At 51.6% G+C, this 26,430-nt stretch overlaps 1 protein-coding gene across 4 annotated transcripts in view; it reads right to left on the reverse strand.

Annotated features, from left to right (window-relative positions):
• EVC (EvC ciliary complex subunit 1) overlaps positions 1-24,105 on the reverse strand; it is a 63,712-nt gene extending 39,607 nt beyond the window's left edge. For all 4 annotated transcript variants that reach the window (XM_027600344.2, XM_027600343.2, XM_027600346.2 and 1 more), the window contains exons 1-6: positions 23,932-24,105; positions 17,892-18,014; positions 11,935-12,018; positions 9,632-9,864; positions 8,196-8,280; positions 2,695-2,793 (exon numbers count right to left, since the gene is read on the reverse strand). In XM_027600344.2, the coding sequence (XP_027456145.1) occupies positions 2,695-2,793; positions 8,196-8,280; positions 9,632-9,864; positions 11,935-12,018; positions 17,892-18,014; positions 23,932-24,105 (798 nt within the window). The remainder of the gene's footprint in view (positions 1-2,694; positions 2,794-8,195; positions 8,281-9,631; positions 9,865-11,934; positions 12,019-17,891; positions 18,015-23,931) is intronic.
• Positions 24,106-26,430: the final 2,325 nt, after the last annotated feature.

Below are 26,430 nucleotides of genomic sequence, written 5' to 3' on the forward strand. Positions count from 1 at the left end.
AACATACTTTAATAAATGGTAAATTAGTCTCTTTCTTTTCTTACAAAGTCTTGGAAAATGCGGGGGGTTGCGAGGGAATGCTTCTTCCCCACTCCTCTGGTTTCCGTGGGGAAGGATTAGTCACCACAACCCAGGAAGGGTGGGACGTGATGTGATTGGTGGGTTCAACAGCAGGAAGTGGCACCCTTAGCTTGTCCAGCCTCTTCCTCTTTGGCATGGGCCATTCATGGGGAGGCCATGGCTGTGGGGTGTCCTCAGCTCAGGGTGCTCTGGGTAGTGAAGGGCCTGCCGCAGAGGTGGCGGGCTTGGTCAACACCGAGGCAGGCAATCTGGTGAACCCTGGGATTCAGAGTGCGCGGAAGCTGAGTCCTCCAAGCTGGCCTCTCCGTAGTGAAGCCGACTTTTCTGTGCGCGTGTCCCTGACCCTTTGTTATCAGTTCAGAATTGCGGAAGGACGGGGGGACCCTCTATAGGGAGTCCCTCTGGCCCCGAGGTGGAGGCTGGGAGGAGCCCTATCTTCTCCAGACCTGTGCTGGGAGACCTGGAATCTGCCCCGGCGCGCCCCCAGCCTCACTAGGGAAAACGATGCCAATAAAAATTGCTTCTGCGCGTCCAAGCCGAGGCCGTGCATGGTTTCGGGCCCTCGCGGCATCACTTCAACAGAGCAGGGCTGGCTCCTTCCAGCTGAGGAGCCTGGTGCTTGGGGAGTTGGGGTGTTTCCTCCGGAGTCTCCTCGCGGTAGGAAGTGGCACGCTGGGCTGGTCCCTCAGCCCCACCGACCCCAGATGCCCACTCCTCCAACTGCGCACATCCCCATCATGCTGCTTCTCTCCCAAGAGCAGCTGCGGGTTCTGGGCACCACTTGTCCCCTTCTAGAAGTCGGGGGGCCATCGTGAGCAAGCACTTGGCCCGACTCACTCTCAATCAGCAGCCACCACCATTGTGATTAACATGCTCTATAGGTGCTGGCTGTGGAGTCAGATCCGGGGTCTGCAGACGGCAAAGCTCTTACTCTTGCCCTAGAACCCCACTTCATTATTATGTGTGGGATGACCAATATCACCATGATCATCATTATTTATTCATTGTGGAGTCACTGAAACTGTGAGCCTCAGTTTCCTCAGCTGTAAACAAAAATAATAATAATGGCCACTCACAGGGCTGCCGTGAAGATGGAATAAAATCATGTGTGAAATGCACTATAATATGTGTGCATTGCCTGATGAGGATGATCCTGGTAGCAGTGGTCCTGAGGATGGTGCTGGTGACAGTGATGATGCACCGCCTCCTTCCTGGGGTGCAGTGCTTCATCCTTCCCCATGGGATCCAGAGAAATGGGGGAGAAACATGCCCTCCTGATCCCCCACATCTCATGGGGCGGTGATGGGGAAGATGGCGGCGGCGGTGGTGATGATGAGGTTGATGAGGAAGATGGTTGTTGTGGTTGTCAGGAAGATGTGGGCAGCTATCATGATTTAGGGTCTACTACTTTGCTAGATGCTTCATAGACACTTCTCTTAGCCCTTCCATGATCCCGCTGGACGGGAATCACTATCCCATGGCACAGGAGGAACCTGGGATACTGAGAGTTTGTGAAAGAAAGAACCAGAGTTCAACCTCCACCAGTCAGACTCCAAGACCTGGCTGGTTTCACTGCACATAAAGCAACATAAACTCCATACAAAAGCCTGAGAGGAGCAGAATGCACCATAGTATAAACAGTTAAAACCAATAAATTAATTAGGTATTTAAAAATACCCAACCTAGGGGCGCCTGATTGGCGCAGTCGGTTGGGTGTCCGACTCTTGATTTTGGCTCAGGTCATGGTCTCAGGGTTGTGGGATTGAGCCCCATTTTGGGCTTCACACCCAGCAGGGAATCTGCTTCTCCCTCGGCCCCTCCCTGCCTGCTTGGGCTCTCTCGCTCTCTCTCAAATCAATAAATAAAAACTTAACAACAACAACAAAAACCTAGGAGTGCCTGGTTGGTGCAGTCGGTTAGGTGTCTCACTCTTTTTTTTTTTTTTAAGATTTTATATATTTATTTGACAGAGAGAGACACAGCGAGAGAGGGAACACAAGCAGGGGGAGTGGGAGAGGGAGAAGCAGGCCTCCCGCCGAGCAGGGAGCCCGATGCGGGGCTCGATCCCAGGACCCCGGGATCATGACCTGAGCCGAAGGCAGACGCTTAACGACTGAGCCACCCAGGCGCCCCTGGGTGTCTCACTCTTGCGTTCAGCTTAAGTCATGATCTCAGGGTCCTGGGATCGAGCCCCGCATCAGGGTCTGCGCTCAGCATGGAGTCCGCTTGGGAATCTCTCTCCCTGCCCCACTGCCCCGCCCCCTGCTCGCTCGCTCTCTCTCTCCCTCTCTCTCAAATAAATCTTAAAAAATAAGTAAATAAAAACGCCCAACCTTGTGCAGAAGATAACAGTAACAGTGGTTCTGAATAGCAGGTATGACCAATATTCTTCTCGTTTTCCTGCTTTCAATATTTTTCCAAATTTTAATAATACCTATGGTCATTTTTGTATTTGTACACATATTTTTACATAATTGCATTGTGTTCAAAAGCATATATTGTAATAAATTATTCTTACACATGAAAAAGATAGTTTCTTACAATATTATGTTTTATATATCATAATAAGCTATTTTAAAGTAACCTTGAAATATAGATTGAAGACTTACTTACATTTTCTTGCTTCGAAAGAATCCTCTGGTATAATTCATCATCAGACTTCTTTTTAGGAAGAACATCAAGGAGGCACATTTTTAAAATCTGAATAAACATCTATTGCCAAGAAGGGAAACATAACAAGAGAAAGGCTTAGAAATGGTGTCTCCCTCCCTACCCCTCCCTCTGTCCCTTTCTTCTCTCTCTCTCTCTCTCTTCACGCACACATACTTTCTGCTGGGGGAAATATCTCAGGTTATAAATCATGACAATAGCCTATAATGGACTGCATTTTCATGCAGCTTCTAAGGAAAAATGCTTCACTTCTTTTGCTTTTCATTCATTTATTCAAGAAATGTTCATCAGGTGCCTGCTCTGTGCCAGTCCTTCTGCATTTCCCCGTACAAGTCAAGAAAACATAAAAGGTAAAGGGGGGTTGCTTCTTTGTGGGAAAACTCAGAGGCACAGTTGCTTGGAACTGGGATGTATAAAGTTCATCCACTCCGGCCTCCTGTCATGACGGATGGAGGTGTCCTCTACACCAGCGAGGGTCCTCTCGTAAGTGGGGACATCCAGGACCATCCAAGAGTGCTGTCTCCACACCTACCATTCACCTACTGTAGGACATCTGGGTGTTTCCAATTTGCGGCTATTGCGAATAAAACTAGTAAGAACATCCACGTATGGGTTTCTGTGTGAACCTAAGATTCTCCGGGGTTAAATGCACCAAAGTGCAATTGCGGAGTTTTGTGAGAAACTGCCTGTTTTTCAGTGTGGCACTCAGCATTCCCACCCGCAATACGTGCGGGATCCAGTTTCTTCCCATCCTTGCCAGCTTCTGGTGATGTCACCATTTGTTATTTTGGCCAATCTGATAGGTGTGTAGTCATATCTCATTTTTTAAATATATATCGTTTTAATTTGCACTTCTGTAATGGCTAATGCTGCCGGGCATCTTTTACCCGATTGTGTGTGCGTGCGTGTGTGCGTGCGTGTGTGTGTGTGTGTTTACCTGTCGACTGTATATCCTCTTTGGTGAAATGTTTGTTCATGGCTTTTGCCCTTTTTCTAACTGGACTGTTTACTTCTATGGAGGTTTGAGCGTTCTTTATATGTTTTAGGTGTGAGTCCTCTGTCGATACGTGATTTGCGAATACTTCTCTTTCTCGCCATCCTCTTTAACAGGGTCTTTTGCAGAGCACAAGTTTATAATTCTGATGAGGTTCAATTTATTAGTTTTCCCTTGTGTGGGTCACACTCTCAGTGTGAAGTCTAAGAAAGAACTCTGCCTCGTTCTAGATCCTGAAGATTTCCTCCTCTGTTTTTTGTTGTTTTTTCCTAGGAGATGGATGGTCTTGCATTTTACATTTAAGCCCGTGATGCATTTTGAGTTCATTTTTGCATGGGGTGGAGGTTTGGCTTGAGCTTCGGATGTGTCTGCTTCTGGATGTCTGGTTGCTGCAGTACCACTTCCTGAAAAGCGTATCACTCCTCCACGGAACTGCTTTTGCTCTGTCGTCGAAGGTCAGACATATTTGTGTGGTGAGGCACTTTAGTACAGGGCTTAGCAAATGTTTTCCTGTAGAGGGCCACACAGTAAACGTTCCTGGGTTTGCGGGCCATACTATCACTTTTGCAACCATCGGATTTTGCTGTTCCAGCATCGAGGCAGCCGTGGGCAACAGGGACAAGAACAGGCATGGCTGGATTGGCCCAAGGGCCACAGTTTGCAACCCTTGTTTTAAGGTTTGTTGAACACTGTTCTATGCCAAGCTAATATGTATATTATTCCATTTGGTTTTTATAGCATGCAGGACATTGGCACAATCTTCCCCATTTTACAGACAAGGAACTCTCCGGCTGAGAAATCTGGATAACTGGCTTCATGTCACAAGGGACAGCCATGAGGGACAGAATGTAGAACTTTCCACCAACCTTCCTTATGCTCGTCAGTGCTAACGAGCTCTAGGAACACAATGTCATCTTGGCTTTCTACCCACTGAAGTCGAGGCCACGGAAGGTGACGTTCTTTTCTCAAGATGTTGGTCTCAAACCCACTTTCGTTTTGACCCCAGACTGAATCCGTGGTGTGCACTGGTCTTGTCTCATTCCTTTCAATTAAAAAAATTTTAATTTGGAAAAATTACAGAGACAGAGTCAGAGGAAGGTGCCAAACCAGTACAGAGTCCTGTGGGTTCTGTCGCCTGGGCGATATGTGACGTCACTGTGGGACAATATCAAACCCCAAACTGACATTGACTTTGGTCCGATGCAGTTTACTACAGACTTCACTCCGTTTCCACTTATTGTCACGTGTATTTGTGTGTGTGTGTGTGTGTGTGTGTGTGTGTGTGTGTGTGTGTGTGTGTGTATGCAACTTTACTCCAAGTACGGTTTCATGCAATCACCACCACAATCAAGACAGAGAATGTTCCAGCACCAGGAGAATCCCCTAGGCCGAATGATCCCTCTATTGGCAAGCCCCCGACACACACATCCCCTAATCTCTGCTGTTCTCGCTGCCATTCTGATTTGAACGGTGTCAAATGCAGCTTCTGTCCACCTCCTGACAAGGCGAGTGCCAGTTTCTCCCCGAAGGACCACCAAGGAGCTCTGAGCTCCTGGCCTGCATGACGGTCACATCTGCTCCGAGTCACTTTTTTTAAAAATTTGTTAGTGACATAGAGTGGACACACAGTGTTAGGGCAGTTTCAGCTGCACAACACAGTGACCCCCCCAGCTTCAGTCTGAGTCACTTCTGAACTGACCTGTGTGGACGGATCTCTCCCAGAGAAATGGAACTTGAGGTCTCCGTGAGTGCTGGTGCGGTTCCCCAGGTCCCGCACCCAACAAAGATATGCCCCGTAGGGAGGGAAAGGCCACGGATGGAGAGTGGTCCCCCAGGGCGATGTCAGTGTCCGTGGGCACATTTCTGTGGAGCACCTACTGTACGCAGGCACACAGACCTTGAGCTCAGACCTCATTTGGGTTCTGTGTCTGCCATTCACCAGCTGTGTGATTTGGGGCAACTGACCCGACCTCTCTGAGTCTCAGGTTCCTCGTGAGTGAAAAACAACAGTAAGGCTTCCTTGAGATCAAGCATTTAGAGGGCTTAGCCTAGCAGAGTTTTCGTGCTTCACAGGCGGGTCTGCGATGGTGCTGGTCACACAGCCCAGCAGAGCCTGGAGCTCTGTCTACACAGACCCTTCAAAACAGGACAGGTTCACTTCCTAGTAATTCTATGGGGTGAGAGCTGAAGAACATTATCTTTATACTTTCCTAAAGTGGCCCAGAGAGGGGAAGTGACTTACTCAAGGTCACACAGCTCATCCGTGTGGGAGGGTGGACCAGAACCCAAGTCTCTGACTCCTAGTCTAGGGCTCCTTCCCCAGCTTCCAGCTGACATGTCTCCCCGCAGGGAAGCCTGGCCATCTGCCCCACACTCACTCAGTCCCCCCCTCACACATGCTCACGGCGCCGTATGGTTTGCTCCATGCAACTGTCCGCCGTGGTGCATTTGTGCGGTTCACTGCCTTCTCCCTCCGGAGAGTGGGCCCCACACAGGTGGGGGCCGTCCCTGGTACCGTGCCGGGCAGGGAGGAGAGGCTACATAGGGGTAAGACTCACAGACAAGTGACGGTGGATGCCTTCTCCGTGACAGCAAGCTGCTTCCCCGCGGGCGTCTGCTGGCTGCTCTGGGGGCGAGGCAGCCGGCCGGATGGGGCTCCGAGCACAGATGCTGTCGGCCCTCCAGGGAGCACAGAGCCTTTGAGAGTACGGCCAGGGCCACCTGCCTGCTAGCGGGACGGGATGCGGCCGAAGGAGAGCAGGCCGCCGCCGCACTTGGGCTGCTGCCTCAAGGCCACGGGCTCCACCAGGACCGTGGGGCCGCGGGAACAGGCTCTATTTCCAGAGTTCTGGTATGATGTCTGGTTTCCAGCACAGGCCCCTGTTTACGAGGCCCAACCTGCTCTCACAGAGCTCCTGTGTCTTTCTACTGCTTCTGCAACTTGATGTTCATTTTTTTCCAGTGTCTAACCAAGCACCCCGTGGGCACACCTGTCTCCGTCACCCTCTCCGTCGACCCGTCTCCCTTTCTCTTTCCAACAGGCTCCCCCTCTGTAGGTCTCATCCCTCATTCGATAATTTGGGAGAAATAACTTCTCTTTTGAAGCTCCATGGCCCCGAGGCCTGGCCAGCCCCGCCCGGGGGTTCTGCAGCTTAGCTTCGGCGGGACACGTCTCCTTGGCTTCCTCGCTGCTCCCTCACCCACTCAGAGAAAGCAGGCCTATGAAAAGGTACCAGACGTCCCATGTCAGCTCCAACTTAGGGCTTCACGACTCTGGACGAGTCCTCTCTGTACCACCGTATCCCTGTCCGTAATGTGGGATAATAACGGCACCCACCTCTCCAGGTTGCGGTGAGGTTCACAGCTGACCGCCAGTGTGACATGCCCAGGGCCCAGTTCGTAGTGAGCAGTCATCACAGTCGGCACGCATAAACATTGTTGTTACTATTAGCATTCCTTCAGAAATGCTGGCGACCTTGGGGAGAAAGGGGACCCCTCTCACACTGCTGGCGGGAATGCAAGCTGATGCAGCCTTTCGGGAAGACAGGATGGAGGGTGCTCAGGATGAAAACAGAGCTACCCTATGACTCTGCAATTGCATTACTGGGTATTTACCCCAAAGATACAAACGTTGTGATCCGAAGGGGCACCTGCACTCCAATGTTTATAGCAGCAGTGTCTAAAATTGCCAAACTATGGAAAGAGCCCAGATGTCCACTGACAGATGAATGGATAAAGGAGATGTGGTATACATGTACAGTGGAATACTACTCAGCCATCAGAAAGGATGAAATCTTACCATTTACATCGACATGGATGGAACTAGAGGGTCTTATGCCAAGCGAAATAAGTCAGTCAGAGAAAGACAAATACCATATGATTTCACTCATATGTGGAATTTAAGAAATAAAACATGACCATAGGGGAAGGGAGGGAAAAATGAAATAAGATGAAATCAGAGATGGAGACAAACCATAAGAGACTCTTAACTCTAGGGAACAAACTGAGGGCTGCGGGAGGAGAGGGGGTGGGGGGAGGGGGTGACTGGGGGATGGGCATGAAGGAGGGCACGCGAGGGGATGAGCGCTGGGTGTTACGTGCAACTGATGAGTCACTGACCTCTACCTCTGAAGCTAATAATCCACTATATGTTAATTAAATTGAATTTAAATTAAAAAATAAAAATGCTGTTCTCTTTCCAACACCTTTTACCTGTCTCCACCAGGAGGTGACCTGTGGGAGGAGGTTCTCATCTGTCTGCCTCGCCCCGCAGCTCCCAGGAAAGGAGAGCCCGTGCCCCATCAGCAGGCACACATTGCTTCTGTCCCTTCTTGCCCCAGAGGCTCCACGGTCACCGGCACACATCCCCAGAGGGCACTCAGGACTGTGTGCCCGCGGAGAGCCACGTTCAGGACCCGGGAAAGGGCGAGCGGCCCACCCCACCACCTACCATGTGCTTCTCCTGCCTCAGCGCCGTGTCCAGATGCAGCAGATCTTTTAAGTGAAGGTTATAGATACACAAGTCAAGGTCCACACTGAAAAGTGGAAAGAGAAACAGAAAGCCACTGAGAGTATTTGAGATGGGGAGTTAATGCATCCAGGGTTCCAGGGAGTTAGCGCATCCCCGCTCAGTACAAGCCTCGGTGCATCCTGACTCCAGATTTTAAGCTCTGCAGTGTCCAGAGATGCCTAAGAGCTGCCCCAGGTTTATACGAAGGAATCAAGGGAACTACCTGAAACTCACTTGTGACCAGAGGGGAGCAGCTGCCCGAGACATGAAGGGCAGGAGGCAGCAAGAGTCGGAGGTGGGAGCAAAGAGGGATCACACCCACCCCTTCCCGGCACCGGAATATCGAGTCATGTGTCACCTCTCTTCTGCCCTGCAGGCAGACGTTCTCATGCCCATTTCACAGATGGGGAAACGGACTTAGGAAGTCAAGTAGCGGTCACACGGTCACAGGGCAGGTAAGTGGCAGGGAGGATTGGACCATCTGTCCTGCGCAGGCAAATGTACTTTGAATGGACACACCCCCACCCAAACTGTGACAAGGCCACTAAGTCCCAAAGCTCATCAACAGCCCTTCCCAGCCAGCGGACCGAGCCACCGTCCAGGTCAGCACCCAGCTCGGGGTCTGGGCCCTCTCCTTCCACAGCCCTGAGCCGAGGTTGGGTCTGGTTCATCTCACCAAGGAAGGGCCACTTGGACTCACCAAACTTCACAGAGCAGAGAGGTCTGAGGACTGATGCACAGATGTGCTGATTCAGTTTCTTGGGCCTCTCCAGTGTGCTGAGTGATTTGGTGATTTAGAGCATGGACTTTGGCGATAAGCCAAACCCGACTCCATCACTCACCTCCTGTGTGACCTTGGGCAAGCTACTCAGCCTCTCTGTCTCCTTTTATTCTTTGTAAAATGAGGGCAATAATAGCACCTACTGCATAGGGTCATTCATAGGAATTAATCCATTGATGGATTCATTTCTTTTCATCTGTCACTGAACCTGTCCCAGGCTCCCGCTGTGCAGTGGGGACACTGCACTGAAAAAGATAGATCCGGTCATACTCATGAGATAATTAATCCCTGCAAAGTGCTCAGCACTCTGCCTGGTACACAGAAGGCACCTAATCAGTGCTAGCTGCTTTTATGCAGGGCCCAGGGCACGTCAGTGATTCAGTGAGGCCCCCTAATGGGTCTCTCCCCAGGGCTCAGGCCTGGCTCCATAACCCCCACGTTGGCCAACACCACCACGGTAGCTGGGGAGCTCCAGCTCGGACACTGCATGGCTGTATGTCCGTGGCTGACTTGCCTAACCTCTCTGGGCCTCCATTCCCAACACTGACAGAGACAGGGTCCATTGGGCGGCTTCCCCACGCCTCCCCCTCCTTACCTCTCACAGATCAGTGCCTCGGGGAAGCTGCTGGCCCGGACAAAGGTGCGGCTCAGGAACCTGTCGTAGCTGGTGGCCGAGTGGATGCTGGACGAGGAGCTGCAGTCCTCTTTCTCGGCCTGGCTCAGGCTCCCCAGGCTGCTGGAGGGGGAAGCCTCCACAGGCTGGTTTGGCAAGACAGTCTGCTTTAAGTTTTCGTGCAGGGAAGGGTTGGAGGAACCATCGGCCAGAGGCTGGGGTGACGGGAGAGAAACCACACTCAGTCCGTGGGGCCTATTGTGACTTTGCTTCAGTAATTCCACCAGGAAGGCCAGGTGGAGGCAAACTGGGAGGGGAGGAGTGAACAGGTAGAGCTTCTCCCCCAGGGTCACATCCACGCCCCAGGGACCCATGTCATGGCTCTTGTCCCCAGGAGACCAGCCTCTGTGCAACAGGCTCCTACCCCTTAGCTGTTAGCCTGGGTCTGTTCCCCGGTGGCCCACCTGCACCCCACACTCGGCTGCCAACTCTGACCTCCGCAGCAGGCCGCCTGCCCCCCTCCCTCTCCCGCCACTGGCTCAGACCCCTGGGTGTGCTCTGTCTGCCAACCCGCTGACCACCTAGCTCTTCCCCATCTACACTGACCTCGGCATCACCCTCCCGACCCCAGGCCTTCGAGGTGGCTCCCCACTGCCCTTGGATAGGCCCAAAGCTCCTTATCAAGGAACTCAAGCCCCATGCACTGCTGTGACCACGCGAGGTGACAGCCCAGTGCCTAGCGCGGCTGGAGGGTCCATCAGCTGTCCATTGCCACCTCTGTCCAGCCTGTCTTGCTGCTCCAGGATGTGCCTGCCCAAGCAGTCCTGAGCTGGCTGCCAGCTCCAAACCTCCCCTGTCATTTCAGACTTCTGGGCCTTTTCAGACTTCTGGGCCTTTCCAGACTCTGGTCCCCCTGCTGGAACAGCCCTCGCTCACTGCCTGCTGGGTGGAAGCATCCCTCCCCCGAGACACAGACCCATAGTCCTTCCCAGCCCATGCAGGCTTCCGCAGGCCTCTGCAGGCCTCTGGTCATTTCTGTCTTGCCTGGGCTCACACACCATCCTACCGGCTCTGCCCAGACCATGAGGGCCTCCAGGGTGAGGACGATGCTGTCCTGACCCCTGGATTACTCTAGTGCTCACCAGGAGCCTGCCTGGCCAGGGCTGTGGATGATGAATCACGCCCCTGCTCTGGGAGTTTGGCCCCTTCAACCGCCCACCAGATAGCTAAGTGCGGGGAGCAGTTTCCAATGTGCGTTCCTGGGAACAGTTCCAGTTACTGCTCCCTGTAAGTAAGGGTTCCGCAGAAAAATTAATTCGGGAAAGTCTGTGTTAAGTGAGGCGAAATCATTTCTTTGGTGCAGGACTTTGCAGAGCCTGGCTCCAGCTGTCTTCAAAAGCAAATAATCATTGAAAAAAAAAAAAACGAACAAATACTGAGTGCTCAGATGTCACACGCTACGCTAAGCCCTATGTCTATTATCATTTGATCCCCAAACAACCGGGGGAGGCAGGAGGGCCCAGCGGCCCCCTTTCCAGATGAAGAAACGGAGGCTGAGTCAGGAAATGGCCCACAGAAAATGGTCGAGGTGGGAATTAAGATGGAGTCTGTGTGACTCCTCTTTATGGGCAGGAGAGTGGGTTGCATTTCTCTCCAGTACTGGGCCAGGGACTCTTTCCTTTTTGGAGACTCTCACAGGTCAATGGCCCCTGGAAACACCAGGGGATCTGCTGATCCCTGCAAAACCCCTGACCACTGGTGTGAATTCCCGGCTTCAGCTGTAAGACCTGCAGCCAGGTGACCTCGGGCAGGTCATTAGCCTCTCTGGGCCTCAGTTTCCTTATGCACAAAGAGGCAATAACTGTATGATTTACCTTATATGAAATGCCTAACACGTGACAAATGCTTAGCACTGTGCCAGCCCCCGCAGGACGTGTTCAATAAGGTGGGAGGGGGATGTGTGAGTGAGGAGCAAGCCTAGTAACTGTGTCCATGCCCGTGTTTGTATTAGCCTAGAACAGCAGGACACTGCCCAACTGTGCCGTCACCTGCTGTTCCTGGGGATACCTTGCTATACCCTGTCCCTGACAACGCTGTCATCAAGTGGATTCATCCTAAAGTTTTGCTCCATCACAAAGCCTCAAAATTATCCCTATTAAAAGGACTTGCTGTAAAACCCCCCCAGACAGGACCAAAAATCACATACTTCATCTGCCTACTCCTGCCCCAATCTCTAGCACCTTACTGAGTAATCGCATTTCTCAGACGGAGCTGAGGACTCTCACCCGGAACTTCTGATTGATGGGATAGATGACTTTTGCCTTCAGAGCAAATGCTGTGATGTTGCTGTTGAAAGCTGGCTCACATTCCTGGGAAGGAAGAACAAATGACATGGGGCGCTTTCTGTAAAAGGAAGGATAAACCACTAAGAGTTACCGACTGTCACATCCCATTTGTAATGGTGGCCTCAGGAAGGGACCATAGCAGGCACGTTTAGATCCAAGTAGGTGTTCACTTGCTAGATGGCTGGGTGAAAGGGTGGAGGGATGGAGGGACGCAGGGATGCAGGGAGGGATGGATGGATGGATGGAGGGAGGGAGGGAGGGAGGGAGGGATGGATGGATGGATGGATGGATGGATGCATGGATGGATGGATGGATGGAGGGAGGGAGGGAGGAATGGATGGATGGATGGATGGATGGATGGATGGATGGAGGGAGGGATGGAGGGAGGGAGGGATGGATGCATGGACAGGAAAATGGATGGGCAGGTGGATGGATGGATGGATGAGTGGATAGGTAAATGGAGAGGTGGATGGATGGGTGGACAAATGGGTGGATGGATGGATGGATGGATGGATGGATGGATGGATGGATGGACACATGGGTGGATGGGAAAATGGATGGGCAGGTGGGTGGATGGATGGATGGGAGAATTGGCAGATGGGTAGATGGAGAGATGGATGGATGGATGGACAGATGGACAAATGGGTGGATGGATGGATGGGAGGATGATGGAAAGGTGGATGGATAAATGGATGGGTGATGGACAGACAGATGTTATATAGTATATTCCTTATTTAATTCTAAATCTTCAGCTTTAGAAGAAATAAGTATTTAAATAACATAGCAATAATTAACAAGTTTTCCTAAAAATTGTGACCCACCTTTTAGTGGAAAAAGAAACAGAACAGTTTTAGCATTGCCAAAGGTGTAAACACTTCCACATGGCAATATTCATGCAAGACTCTGGATCAGACCCTTAAATGAAAAGTGGTTGGGCAAGTCTTTTCACTTCTCTCTGAGCCTCAGTCTTCCCAGACAGAAAACAGGTACCGTATCCACCTCCCCCCAACCCCCGCCAGGACTGCATAGATAAAGCACCCAGGAAAGTAGCTGGAACAGAACAGAAGTGAAGCAATAGGCAGCTCTAAGGAATGACAGGAAGGAGCCGCGTCTCCGGGGAGTCTTCTCTGTCCACAGCTGATCGATCTCTTCATACTGCTCTACATCCCCACATCCTTTCTGGGTCTCTCTCCTGCCAGGGGTGCCCCCTGCACCTCGCTAGGTGGGTGCTGGATAAATGTTTTGGAAACAACCTGCAGGGGATGATGGCGAACAGGCAGACCAGTCAGGAGCCTGGCACTCCAGACCACGAGAAATTTCTACTTACTGGTTCTGAGCTGGCTGATGGGCTAACACTACACCCACATCTACCTTGATACTTCTCAACTACACCTTTCTGAAAATAAAAAAACTCTGTAACAAATGACTGATTGCCAGTTGCCAACTTGGAATGAGATACCCTACCATGGGGGATACAGAAGGATTTATCATTTCCTCATGATGCAGGCATTGACCCGGCACCTAACCGAGCCAGCAGTGTGGTCCCTGGGTGTCTCCAGAGCGGGTTTCACCAAGATGCCCTTCTGGGCAGGGTGGGGATGAAGGCCACATGGTGAGGGCAGGGCTTTGTCATTTCCATCTGTACTTAATGACTCACAAAAACAGACTTAGATGACAAGAATGGGTCAGACCACTGACACGTGCCACCTCCTTCCACTTCCGAAGGCTACTGTCTCCAGATCCCAGAGGGGGAGATGTGACACAGAGCAGTTAAGCCGTGAGCCCAAGGTCACACAGCTAATAAATGCCAGAATGGGATTTGAGCTCAGATTCCCTGAATCCAGAGTCCCTCCTCTTTAGCTGACATCTTTCTGTCTCCTTCAACATCATGCAAATAAGAACAGGGGTGAGAGCCAGGAAGTTAAACGGGAAATTGGGTGTTCAGTGGAGAAGACCCCTGGACTGGCCTCACCATTCTCCAGGAACACAGGTCAGATCCCAAGATACTTTGTCGCTCCCACACCCCAAACTGCCATGTCAAATCAACCACAAAGCCCACCAGCTTGGACTCCTAAATGTCACTTGGACCCATCACACTGTCCTGAGCTACCACCATAAGGCTGCCACAGCCTCCAAGCTGGCTCCCATCTGTGCACCGAGCGCCTACTGTGTGCTGGGCTCTTTATGCACTCTTGCTCATTTAATTATCACACAACAGTCAGCCTGGGGAGGTCCGTACTATTTCCATCATCCCTATTTCATGGAGTGAGGCTCAAAGGTTAACACCTTCCAATGCATTCTCTACATGGCAATCGGATGATCTTTTAAACCTGAAACCTCCATCACCGCCAGCATCAACCCCTTCCTGGCAGCCCTGTGATCCGAGGAGCAGAGCACGGCCTGTCCCAGCCCCCAGCATCCAGCCCCAATCTCTGCTTGAAGCCGTGTGGGTACAAAATCAAAGGATAGCAGTAAGATCGAAAAGGCTGATTTCAGAACAGGTTATATAATTTGTGGGGCCCAATACAAAATGAAAAGGGGGAGGTGCGTCTAATTAAAATGTGATTAAGATATTTCAATCTTGAGCAGGGACTCACCTGCTCAAGAAAAGCTAGGAAAGCAGAGGGCACCGTGATTTTCTAAACTTCTTACAAACAGAGGTGAAAAGAAAACACAGCATGGAAGGAGTGCAAAATGAGAGGAAGACACAGTCCCTGCCCTGCAGCAGAGATAGAAAGCAAAAACTGCACTTAATGTGGAAAACATAATTAGAAGCACCGGATGGAGATGCTGGGGTCTACCTGGGACGTCTGGAAGCAGAACCCAGGATGCACGTCGAAGCATAAGCTTAGGTGACAGGTTACTGTGGCTATTTGGGGAGCCTGTGAACGCATGTGTGTTTCCGGCCCATCCACCTGCAGACTGCAAGCCCCTCGAGGACTGAGGACTAGCACTTTGACAGTCATGGTGTTTGTCAGGATGAAGGACCTGGAAGTGCTCGGCATATGGAATCCAGGAGTGAATAGACTTCTGCTGTTTTTAGTTTTTTTTTTGTTGTTGTTGTTTTTTGTTTTTTTTTTACAGCTTTTCTTATTAAGTTCAGATGCCTTCCAAATTCTGATAATCTTCTCAACCGTAGCAATACAATTATACCGAAAATTGGTTGTCGTGCGAGCGTACCACATAAAACTTCTTCAGCTGGAGCAATGCAATTTTTCAGAAAATTAGTGAAAGCATAATTGCCGGAAAAGAAAAGGCGTTTCGCTCACCGACGTAGAGGTGTCCCTTCAGTGAGTGTACGGCGGCGTCACAGAGGAGCTGACCCTTCGCCCTCCTCCAGAACCAAAGGACGGAATGAGGAGAACCAAGGCTGTGCCGTGGCACGCTGAAGAACCTTCCGGAATTTTCTGTTTGTTTTTGACTTGACGTGAGCTATTCATCAAAATAAAGTTCAGGCAAGGAGTGGTGCGAACCACAAATGCCTTGGTTTTCCGTGCATTCGGGACGTCGAAGTTAGAGTTCAGCTCACCCTGTCAGAATGAGCCCTGGCCAACATTCCCTGACAAGCTTGGTCTGCAGAAGGCAGGGCATTTTGGCAAGCCAGTCCCTGGAAGAGGCAGATCTTTAACTCGGCTCTTGGCAATGATTAGCTTGATCGTAGGCATCGTCTGGCATCGCTAAATGGTTAACATGTAAAACATTACCAGGTAGAAACATGAGTGAACCTTCCAGAGAGGTACAAGGACTTGGCTCCCCTGGAGACACTGATGAACACTTGTCCTGTAGCCGGAATGTTCATGGAGTTCACCGATGGGTGACCCTCGGGCCAGCCTCATTACTGTCATCGTGAAGCTGAGAAACCGGAGGCTCAGACAGGTTATGTCTCTTGCCCAGCATCACACAGCAAACAGGTGACAGGGCTCGGTTCCTGGGAGCCAGGCGCCAGGGCCCCTGAGCCAGTGTGTTTTCACCGAGTACTCCAAGGCCACCCTCTGCGTGAGCAGGGTTGTATTCATGCAATTCAACCAGGTGAAGCATGCAATTTAGTAATTTTCAGTATATTCACAGACATGTGCAACTATTCCTACGATCAGTTTTGGAACACTCTTATCATCTCAGAAAGAAACTCCATACCCGTTAGCTATCATCTCTCTCACCCCCTCCCCAAGTGCCCACCAGCCTCCTTTCTGTCTCTGTTGATGTACCTGTTGCAGACATTCCATACGAATAGAATCCTGCAGTATGTGGTCTTTCGGGACCGGCTTCTTTCAGTTAGCATTATATTTTCAGCGTCCCTTCATGCTGTAACGTGTTTCAGGATTTCTTTCCTTCTTATGGCCCAAGAGTATTGCATTGTGTGGACAGAACACATTCTGTTGAACCATTCATCAGCTGATGGACACTTGAGTTTCCACATTTTGGCCAAAGAGGGCTGTATGAATACAGTGTACAGGTTTTTGTGTAGCGGTATATTTTCACTGGTGTGAGCAGGGTTTTGATAACACAGGGTGATAGGGACAGAGGGAGACAGATGAGGGAAAGAGAGATATCACGCACCCACCTGTCACACAGTCACACAGAGATGCACACAGAGAGAGAAACGAGAGAGAGGGACCTAGAGAGCCGCCCTGATACACACACATGAAGACACATGGGGAGAGACAAGCACTTGGGACCAGAGAGGCAGGGACACAGGCTGGACACACAGCACCTACGTGCCAGGGGCTCGCTCCAGCTCCAGGTCCGGCTCCCCATGCCAGCCCCGTGAGGGCAGCTGATCTTTCCACTGGACTGTGTGAGGGAATCGTCGAGAAGGGGATATAAATAAGATCTACCTCATGGGGCTGCTGAGAGAGGTGTATGGGGTAATTCACACGCGTGTTCACATCACTCAAAAGTGACACATGGGAAAATGCCTGGCACTCAGTAAGTGCTAAGAAAAAAAAAAAGCCCCAAAAAACCAAAAAACAAACAAATAAAAACCTTTCCCCTTTTCTCAGGAACCCTCTAGCTCTCTGTCTGTCTATCTACCTATCTACCTACCTAAATATCTATATTTACCTTTGGGCAATTGAGGTTAAATGACTAGGATCCATGGAACTTTCTGGGGAGCACGAAGTGTCTAGAAATAGCACACCTTTGGAAGAAACACTCTCTTTCTCCGCGGAGCTCAGACACAAAATGATACTCTATGGGCGGGCTCAGGCTGGACAGAGTGGGGGCCATTGAGGAAGGACCAGGGAGAATCCACCTTTAACATGTCCCTAAAGAGGCCCAGAGCCCTCACTCCTGGATATTTACTTAACATTCACTTAAGGGAAATAACATGAAATGAAAACAAACTTATACACAAACATTCACAGAAGCCCTATTCAGGATAGCCAAACACGGGAAACAACCCACTCTGTGCTCTATCTCTGCAGTGGACTGAGCAATTAGAAGGGATAAATTATTGATATGTACAACAATATGGTGAGTCTCAAAGGCAGGATGCTGAGGCAATGCCAACACAAGCAAGCACACGATCCCACTGATGTGAAATTCTAGAAGAGCAAAACCACCCTGGTGATAGAAATCACAGCAGTGCCTACTTCTGAAAGGGGCAGGGCGGGGGGTGGGGGGAGATGCAGGAGGGTAAACCAGAAAGGGGCACTGGAGAACTTTCTGGGGGTGATGGAATGTTCCAGATTGGGGTTTTGGTTACAAGGATGTATATACTTACCCAACTATAAACTTCAAATTTGTGCATTTTGCCACATGTAAATTATAGGGCAGAAAAGAAGCCAACTGGGACAGGAAATCTGTCAGAGGCTCATCTGGATGGCATCTGCACTGCCAGGTGGGACACAGGACACCCAACACATGACTCGGCAAATAAACCCAAACATGCAGCTTACGTCCATAGCCTCCTCCTTTGTCATCTGGGCTTCTCTCCTCCTCCTTCTGGATGGGGAGCCGGTTTCTGAGGGGTCCGGTACATGAGACTCTAAATTCTTGAGCAGACTCTGAGCATCGTCTTTCTAAAATCCAAAGGTGCGGGTGGGGAGAACACATAAAGCCGGTCAGCCTAGTGCCCCTGGGACTCAGGCCATCAACCCCCCACCCGACGTGTGCTCATCTCTGTGTCTCTGCCTGGCTCTCTGCGCGCAGCGTCATGCCTCCTACCCCTCCTGGGGTCAGCCACACAGGCTTCGAGACTGTCCAGGCGTCAGCTTCCTGAGAAGCCCCCGGGTTCCCTGCCTCAGGATGTCCTCCGGACCTGGAGGTCATACTTGGATCAAAGGTCACTCTACTGTTCTTCTGGGTTGGGGGCCCTTGGTAGCCTGTGAGCTCCCCGGGGTAACAGCTGAACACGGGAAATGGCACATAAATATTCATTTTCCTGTTATTTCCCATAATGCCATCAGATGATTTCAAGAAAATATTTTAAGTACCCTTAAATTATAGAATGGTTTGTATTGTGAACCACGGTTGATCCTTGGTAATGGTAGAGTCTGCATTTGTAAATTTGCTTACTTGTCGAAATTTATCTGTAACCTCCCCAAATCAACACTTGTGGTGCTTTTGAGGTCATCCCTGGGCATGGGCAGAGTGGTGAAAATTCAAGCTGCCTGCCGTGCTGTGTCCAACAGAGAGCCTGCAAGGTGACACCCTGCCTTCCTGAGTCAGCTCTCCTACTGCAGACCAGGGTCCCTTTCGTGTTCTGTGAATGCCCTTCTTCTCCCACATGTCTGTGCTTTCCGTTGCTGACATAGTTGTTTTAAAATGACCCTTAAGTGTCGTGCTAAGTGCCGTGCGGTGTTCCTAAGGGCAAGCAGGCTGGCGTGCCCCTCATGGAGAAAATGTGTGTTGGATAAGCCTCATTCAAGCATGAGTTATGTTGTGCCATTGGCTGTGCGTTCACTGTTCATGCATCAACAATTTGTATTAAATAGGGTGTCTTTATACAGAAACACACATCAAACAAGGTTATGTATTGGCCGGTTAATGAAGATGTTGTGGCCAGAGTCTTGCAGAAACCTAGCCCTGTGTTTCTCCTAGGAGCAACGATTCAGTGTTTGCTAATTCTCTGTTTGCCATGATTCTGTAGATCATAATGATCAACTGTACTTGAAATCCCATTATGCCAGAGACCCTGATCAAGCCCCTCTTATGGTGCTCACGGATATAATCTTTACACTGAAGAAACATTGCCAGTTTGTCATGGAATTAGCTAGCAACTGTTACAAAGCAGCCCGAAGCATCAAGGCTTATTCTAGTCACTGGGAATGGAGTAATGAACAAAATAAACAAAGCCCCTGCCTTCATGGAGTTTACGGTCCAGCGACAGAAGAGAGATGTAAATAAATATGTAGTAAGTCAGCGGTGGTAAGTGTTAAGAGAGAAAGGTGATGCAGGGCAGGAGAATGGAAGGGGAGGCCTCTTGGGCAAGGTGGCGTTTGAGAAGAAATGTGAAGGAAGTGAGAGAGTGAGCCATTCAGATATGTGAGGGACAAGCTTTCCAGGAGCGGGCACAGCAAGTGCAAAGGCCCTGTGGCAGGACCATGCACAGCATGCCCAGGGAAGGCCTTGTGGCTACACCAGTCTGGGGCGCAGTGGAGGGGGGCAGATGACGAAGCCAAGGATTTAGGGATTGTTTGTTTAGCGGTTACAGCTGACCACTACAGGGGTTCTGCAGGGAAGGACCCAATCAGATCATCCTGCAGTAGAGACTCCAGCATAAATCTCATCTATCCCATGGAGGAGCAGTGTTATTTTGCTCCCCAGTTAAAAGTAACCAGGAAGCCAAGGGTCACCAGCCACTTGAGGACAGACTGTGATATGAAAGAGAAACCCCCAAACAAACAAAAGGAAAAAGCAAGCTGGAAACAGACACTGTGTAGGGAACAGTTGTTTATTAAAACAAATAAACAATTATAACATCCTCAGAGAGCCAAGAGAAGATGTTACACTCACAAAATAAGAACAGGGCAGCAGAAACATAGGACGTTCTGAGGACAGAACAGGGGACTCAAAAATGAAAAACGTGAAAATCTTGACACAAGTGTTGTTGAGAAAAGCCTTCCAAAAATGGCGTAAAAAGAAAAAGAGATGGAAAACAGGAGAGAAATTGGTGGTCCAACTTAACCAAAACATGAGACGAGTTCCCGAAAGAAACAACAGAATATATAAAAGGAAAAGAATCATCAAGGAACTCAAGAGAGTGAGTTTGCACACTGAAAGGGCTTCCTGGATGCACGGCCCAAGGAGGGCGATCAACCGCCACCAACCCCCGTCCTGGTGTGCTTCCTATGCTGGGAACAAAGAAGAGATGCTTCCAGATTCCACAGGGAACAAAACAAAGTTATCGGGAATCAGAACAAAATCCTATTTCTCCACATCCACCATGGCAGTTGGAAGACAATGGAAAAAATGCCTTCAAAATTCTGGGGGAAAATTATTTCCAACCTGGAATTCTATGACCTAACTACTCTCACGAAGTTGAGAATAAAGACAGAAGGGCACAGATACTTTCAGACACAGAAGTTCTTAAAAACACTCCCCTCCATCTCTTTCTCAGGAAGATCCTGGAGGCCGTGCTCCACCCAAAGGAGGAAATGATCCCAGAAAGACAGTGGAGGGGACCCCCGAAAGAGGGTGCAACGCTGGGGAGGTGACAAAGTTCCAGGGTGATTGGCCCTGAGAGGTCCCACTGGTGACAGCGAAAGTCTACGGCAGCTGCTTCTCGAAGGTTTAAGAACAAAAACATCACTGGAGGGGCTCCTTAAACACAGCTTGCCGGCCCCACCTGCAAAGATTCTCATCAGTGAGTCTGGGGTGGGGCCCAAGAATTAGCATTTCTAACAAGCTCCCCCGGCTGCTGCTGGTGCTGCTGGTCTGGTCCAAACGAGAGAAGCAGCGGTCCAGAGAGCAACCAACTCAGACTGGAGCAGGCGAGAGGTTTTCTGGAGAGGTGTTTTGCAAGAAGATAAAATTGATCAAATGCCTTCAAATGTCTCAAAAAAATGTATAGAAATGGAGGGGAAGCCAGCGTTAAATGAGCAAGTACACAAAATATGAGCCAATGGGGGGAAAGAAGCCCTGGGTAACTATTAATTTCAGAGAAAACAAAATGCAGTGACAAAAAGGAAAATAATCATAATCATAGCTGATCCTTGACTTACAGTGAAAATTGCTTACAGAATCATAAGAAAGGAAACACTGAATACTGATTTAACCAAAATTGCCCTATGGCCACAAGGGGGCGGGGTGGGGGGCGGTGGTGGCTGGTGGGTGGGTGTGCACAGGGAGGAGAAAAGAGAGCTGAACGTCTCCCCAGTCCACAGTGGGAAGTCAGTGCTATGCCGAAAGCGAAAAATGCAAGGGACAGCCAGGTAAGCAGGTTATTTACAAAGGGGAAATAAATGACCAAAGAGCCGGCTGAAAGAGCTAGACGAGGTGGCTTCTGGGAAGTGGCGAGTGGACAGTGGCGTTGCTGCCAATAAATGAACACTTGATGTGCATGTATAACGTCGATGCAAATATAAAGTTTTAATGATGAAATAAAAACGAAAAAAAAAGCAACAAAAAGAAAGTGGCGCAACACACAATTACGAGCTGGGTGATGTGGACCAGAGGAGAACAGAGATCCCAGGGTGCTCGAGGGAAGAAGTACCTCATCCAGCCCGGAAGGGCTTCTCTCTGCATCTGAAGGATGAGCGGGCAAGCAGAGAAAGGTCACTGCAAGCAGACAGAATGGATGTGCAGAAGCAGAGAGGCATCAGGGGAGCAAGGAGAGGCTGGGGGGCTGGAAAACAGGATGCAGGGGGTGCACGGCACCTTGCGTTTGGCTGGATGCCCCGGGGAAAGGCAACCACCTTATGCACCGTTTCCTTACGCTAGGAAAAGAGACTTAAGGAAGAGAGGAGGAAAGGAGTCCACTTAGAAAGAAGGCTGTTGCCAAGGTCCCAGCCAAATCATGAGAAAATCCCGGCAACCAGACCCTGGGGCCAGAGCCCCCTCTATGGCTACTGCCCTGGTCTGAGCCACCATTACCTTCCACTGGACTAGTGCAGCCCTTACTGACCAGCGGCCCAATCTCAGATAGTTTGGTTAACCCCTGTAAGCCTCAGCTGACTCAGCTGTGACATGGGCCACCACCATGGTCTGAAGGTGTGCGTCCCACTCCCCATGCGTAGGTTGAAATCCCAACTCCCAAGGTGATGGTATCTGGAGGTGGGGCCTTTAGGAGGTGATTAGGTCCTGGGGGTGGAGTCCTCCTTACAAAAGAGGTCCCAGAGATTCCCTGACCCTTCTACACTCTGCGGACACAGTGAGAAGTCTACAACCCAGAAGCGGGCCCTCACCAGAACTCAGACGTGGTGGCACCTGATATTGACTTCCGGCCTCCAGCACTGTGAGAAAGAAGCTTCTGTTGTTTCTAAGTCACACAGTGTGTGGTACTTTTCTTACAGCAGTCCGAACAGACTAAGACAGGTACTACCTGTTACATCACCAGATGGCAGAGGACTAAAAACTCTGATTTAGGGGTTCGGACAGACTGGGGTTGAAATCCAGCCCTGCTCTTTATTCATCACATGCCCCTGGACCAAGAACATGGTTGGGGAGCCTGGACTTCCTTCCCTGGCAAGTGAGGATAATGACAGCTCTCCGACTCAGGGGTTTGGGGCGGGAATAGAGAAACCAAAGTCCACAAACACTCAGCTCGGAACAGGGCACCCAGCAAAGGTTGTGCATGTGTTACTTCCCTCTAAACACAAGAAGCCAGTATCTCTCAGTGTCCCTTAACTGCCAGAGGGAAGTGACAATCTCAAACTGACCTACAAGCATCTCGCACTATATTAGTTGCGTTCAACCTTTATCACGCCTTTCCAGCAACACACTCCCCCGTCAGCAGCCATCTGCTGGACTTGTCTCCTTCTCACATGGGCCAGGAATGCAGGGAACAAGACCACACACTGCATCTCAGATCCTACCAGACTTCATCCCTCAAAGAGGTCAAAGCGGCAAGGACCCAAGACAGTGATCACACCACACGGATCAAATGCCCGCTGTATGCCCACCATCTCCACACAACATCCTATTCTGTAACAACGGTCACATGAAGCATCCATGAATCCCCTTCCGTGACCACTGCCACCCATGGAGAATACAGTGACTGGGCTTAGACACACATCTGTCACCTTGGCAAGTCACTGAACCTCTCTGCGCCTCAGTTTCCTCAAAAGCAAAATGGGGTCCTTAAATAGAACAAACTCACAAATCTGTTCTGGGGATCCAATGAGATAATTCAGGCACAGAGTCTAGCTCAGCGCCCAGCACACAGTTGGCAAGCACCGAACTCCCCAGGGTGTGCTACAATCAAATGTTCACTTAAAATCTCGCTTTTTCTGGAGACGGTGACCCTCCAGCAGCAAGGGCAGGGTCTGTCCTGCACAGGACTGTGGCTGGCAGAGGTGCTCATCACACTCTTACTGCAGGGAGGAAAGAGTGAATGAAGGCACGAATGCATGCCAGGGTGGCAGCTGGGACTGGAGAGGCTAGTTAGGTAACCCACACCGCAAGCAGCAGAACGGACAGGGGTGGGGATCGCAGCCCTCCTGTCCACCGCGCTCAGCCGGGCCCCTCGGCCAGCGGCGAGTCCGGACCCTTGGGGCTCCAGATGAGAAGACTGAGGCCTCGGTGGGCTTTAGCGGCTGTCTGCAGTCGCACAGCGGAGTCGGACAGAGCCGCCACTTCTGGAGGCCCCCCAGGCCGGTACGCTCCTGTCACTCCACCGCCCCCCTCTGGACTCGGTCTCCAGCTCGCTCCTGGGCTGGAGGGGAAGACTGGGCAAGACCCGGGGCTCGCGACGCCCGCGATCTCGCTCGAGCGCCGACTGGGCGCAGGAGGCCCGCGCGCGCGCACCTCACCAGGCCCCCAGCCCCGCCGACCCACCTGATGCCGCGGGCGCGGCCGGGCTGCGCGGCAGCCGAGCCAGAGGCCGAGGCCGAGGCCGAGCGCGGCGCCCAGCAGCACGGCGGGGGCCAGCAGCCCGGGCGCCGGCCGCACCGCGACCCGGCCCAGCGGCAGCCGCGCGTCGCTCTCGCAGGCCGCCGCGTCGCGGGCCATCGGGGGCGCTCAGGCGGCGGGCCGGCCGCATCGCCCCTGCCGCCGCCCGCAGCCCGAGCCCGCCGCCGGGGGCCCCGTCCCCGCCAGCTCGGCGACAGCGGACTCGCGGCCCGGGCGGGCAGGGGCGCGGCGCGCTCCGCCGATTCCTCCGGCCCGCGCGCTCTCCTTCCTCCTGCTCGGGTCCCCCTTCCCGGCGCGGCCCCGCCGGAAGGAGGAGCCTGGGTCGTCCGCCCGAAACTTCGAGCCGCCCCCGCCCGGGCCTGCGGTTGCACTGAGCATGCCTGGCGGGAGGCGCGCGGCTCAGCCAGAGGAGTTTTCTGGCTTCCCGCGGAGGAATGGGGGGGGGGGGGGGCGGTCCCCCAGCCACGGGGGAGGGTGTTCCTCGGTTAAGCTTATTGAGGAGCATGTGAGATTTAGCCTGGTGATGTCAGTAACTTTTTCAACAGCCCTCTGAGAGGGAGCTCATCTTCCCGGTGAGGAAGCTCTGGGTCAGAGCGGCTAAGTGACCTAATGAGGGTCCAGCCTTTACAGAGAACCTGCTGATGGAGCCAGCACCAGGCCCGCAAGGAACCAGACAAGGTCCAGACATTGGGGATCTCATGGGCTGTGTGGGGAGATAAACAACCAGATGAATTCAGCGTCTGTTCTTTCCTCTAGCAAACATTTACTGAGCAGCTACTAGATGCTAGCTCTTTCTTGTCCTGGGCCCTGGGGATACAGCAGTGAACACAAACACACGCACATCTTTGGAACTCAATTCCCTATGAGGGCCAGGGCAGGAGTTTCACGGGGATCCACGGCAACAGAGCAGGGGGCTTTTGTATCCTTCATCTGGATGTCCATCTCAAGTTTCTAGTTTTTATATCAGTACCTCATCAACCTTCCAGGTGGGCAGGATGGGAGGTAGTATCCAGACTGACTTCTTATAGAAGACACGGACAGCTAGAGAGAAGTTGCTCATTCAAGGTCTCGCAACCAGGAGATGGGACAGGTGTATTAACAGCTGTGTCCTGCTGGCTTCAGGGCTCGCCCTCTCTGCTACTCAGGGATGCTTAAATGTTTCCTTTGAAGCACCTCCAAGGCTTCTGATAACGTGTATGGGACAATAACCCGAAGTTCTTGCTTTTTATGCTGGATGTTTCTTTGGACATTCAGAATTTAGTTTTAAAAATGTAGGGTTCTTTGCCTTTTACTTTATTATAAAGTTGTTTGGATATTAAAATCATCCTTTAAATGACCCATGTCAAATAGAACTGATGGTCCAGCAATATGCTAGCATCTAGCCTTTGGCCTTGTCTCACTCCTGGCATTCTGCCAGGTACCCGCAGGGCAATGTACCTCTGGTGGGAAGCCTGGCTAATAAATTTTGAGAGTCTCAAACCTCACTGCCTTGTCCATGTTGAGTTAGGGAGGGCGTGTCCTTGGAGGAGTTGGAGGGAGAAGGAACTGACAGGTGCCAGGCTTCCTGGCCTGAGACTGCATGATAGGCTGCCCCCTGCAGGAGAGAAGCCTTCTCCCCAAGGAGCAGGTCACTGAGGACTCAGCGGAAGCAGGAGGAAGCAGAGAAACTGCTCTACCTGGCCTCCTCCCAGTATCTATCTCCCCTGGCAAGGCACACAACCCTACCCCCACGGAGAATTCAAGCCTCCTGGCTCCAAACACGAAATCCCCTCTCTCCGGTTCCCCAGAGATGTCCCACAGTGGCTGGCCTGACTACCTGTCTGGGTACCTGGGCAGGTCCAGGGGCTGCTCCACAGCAAGGGCTCAGGCAGTAGGAGCCCAGTGCGGCCTGAACTAAATCCAATAGAGAGGGAGATCCGGCTCCTGATCTGCGGGTCTCCCTCCCAGCCCGTCTGTGCCGTCCTGTCCCCTCTGGGCTGTCCAGCACACATGGCTCTGCCTTTCCAGATGCTTCGCAGTTCCCTATTAAGGGGCTGGTGAGTCTGGAGCAGACTCTGGGCTCAGCCCGCTGTGATGTGTGCGTGTGTCAGGGAAGGCTTCCTGGAGGAGGTGGTTCTGAGCTGAGAACTCCGTAGGCATCAGTGGAGCAGCACTTGGAAGCCCTGAGATCTTTGGGAGCAGAGGAGCGACCCGATCTGAATCTGATTCGGGTGGAGCTGAGGCCCTGGGCGGGGCGCGAGCAAACCCAAGTGTGGCTCCGGCCTCGCTCCCTCCCTCCCACGCTCGTCGCCCTCCCAGCCTCCTCCCCGCCCTCCCAGCCCCCCCAGCCCCAGATGCCGGAGTCCGTTCCAGAAAACTTTCCAGGGCGGCTCGCACTGAGCATGCTCCGCGGCGGGGCGGGCCTGGGGTCCGGAAGCTCCGGCG

This window comes from Zalophus californianus, chromosome 2 (genome assembly GCF_009762305.2).
Source record: "Zalophus californianus isolate mZalCal1 chromosome 2, mZalCal1.pri.v2, whole genome shotgun sequence".
NCBI lineage: Eukaryota > Metazoa > Chordata > Mammalia > Carnivora > Otariidae > Zalophus > Zalophus californianus.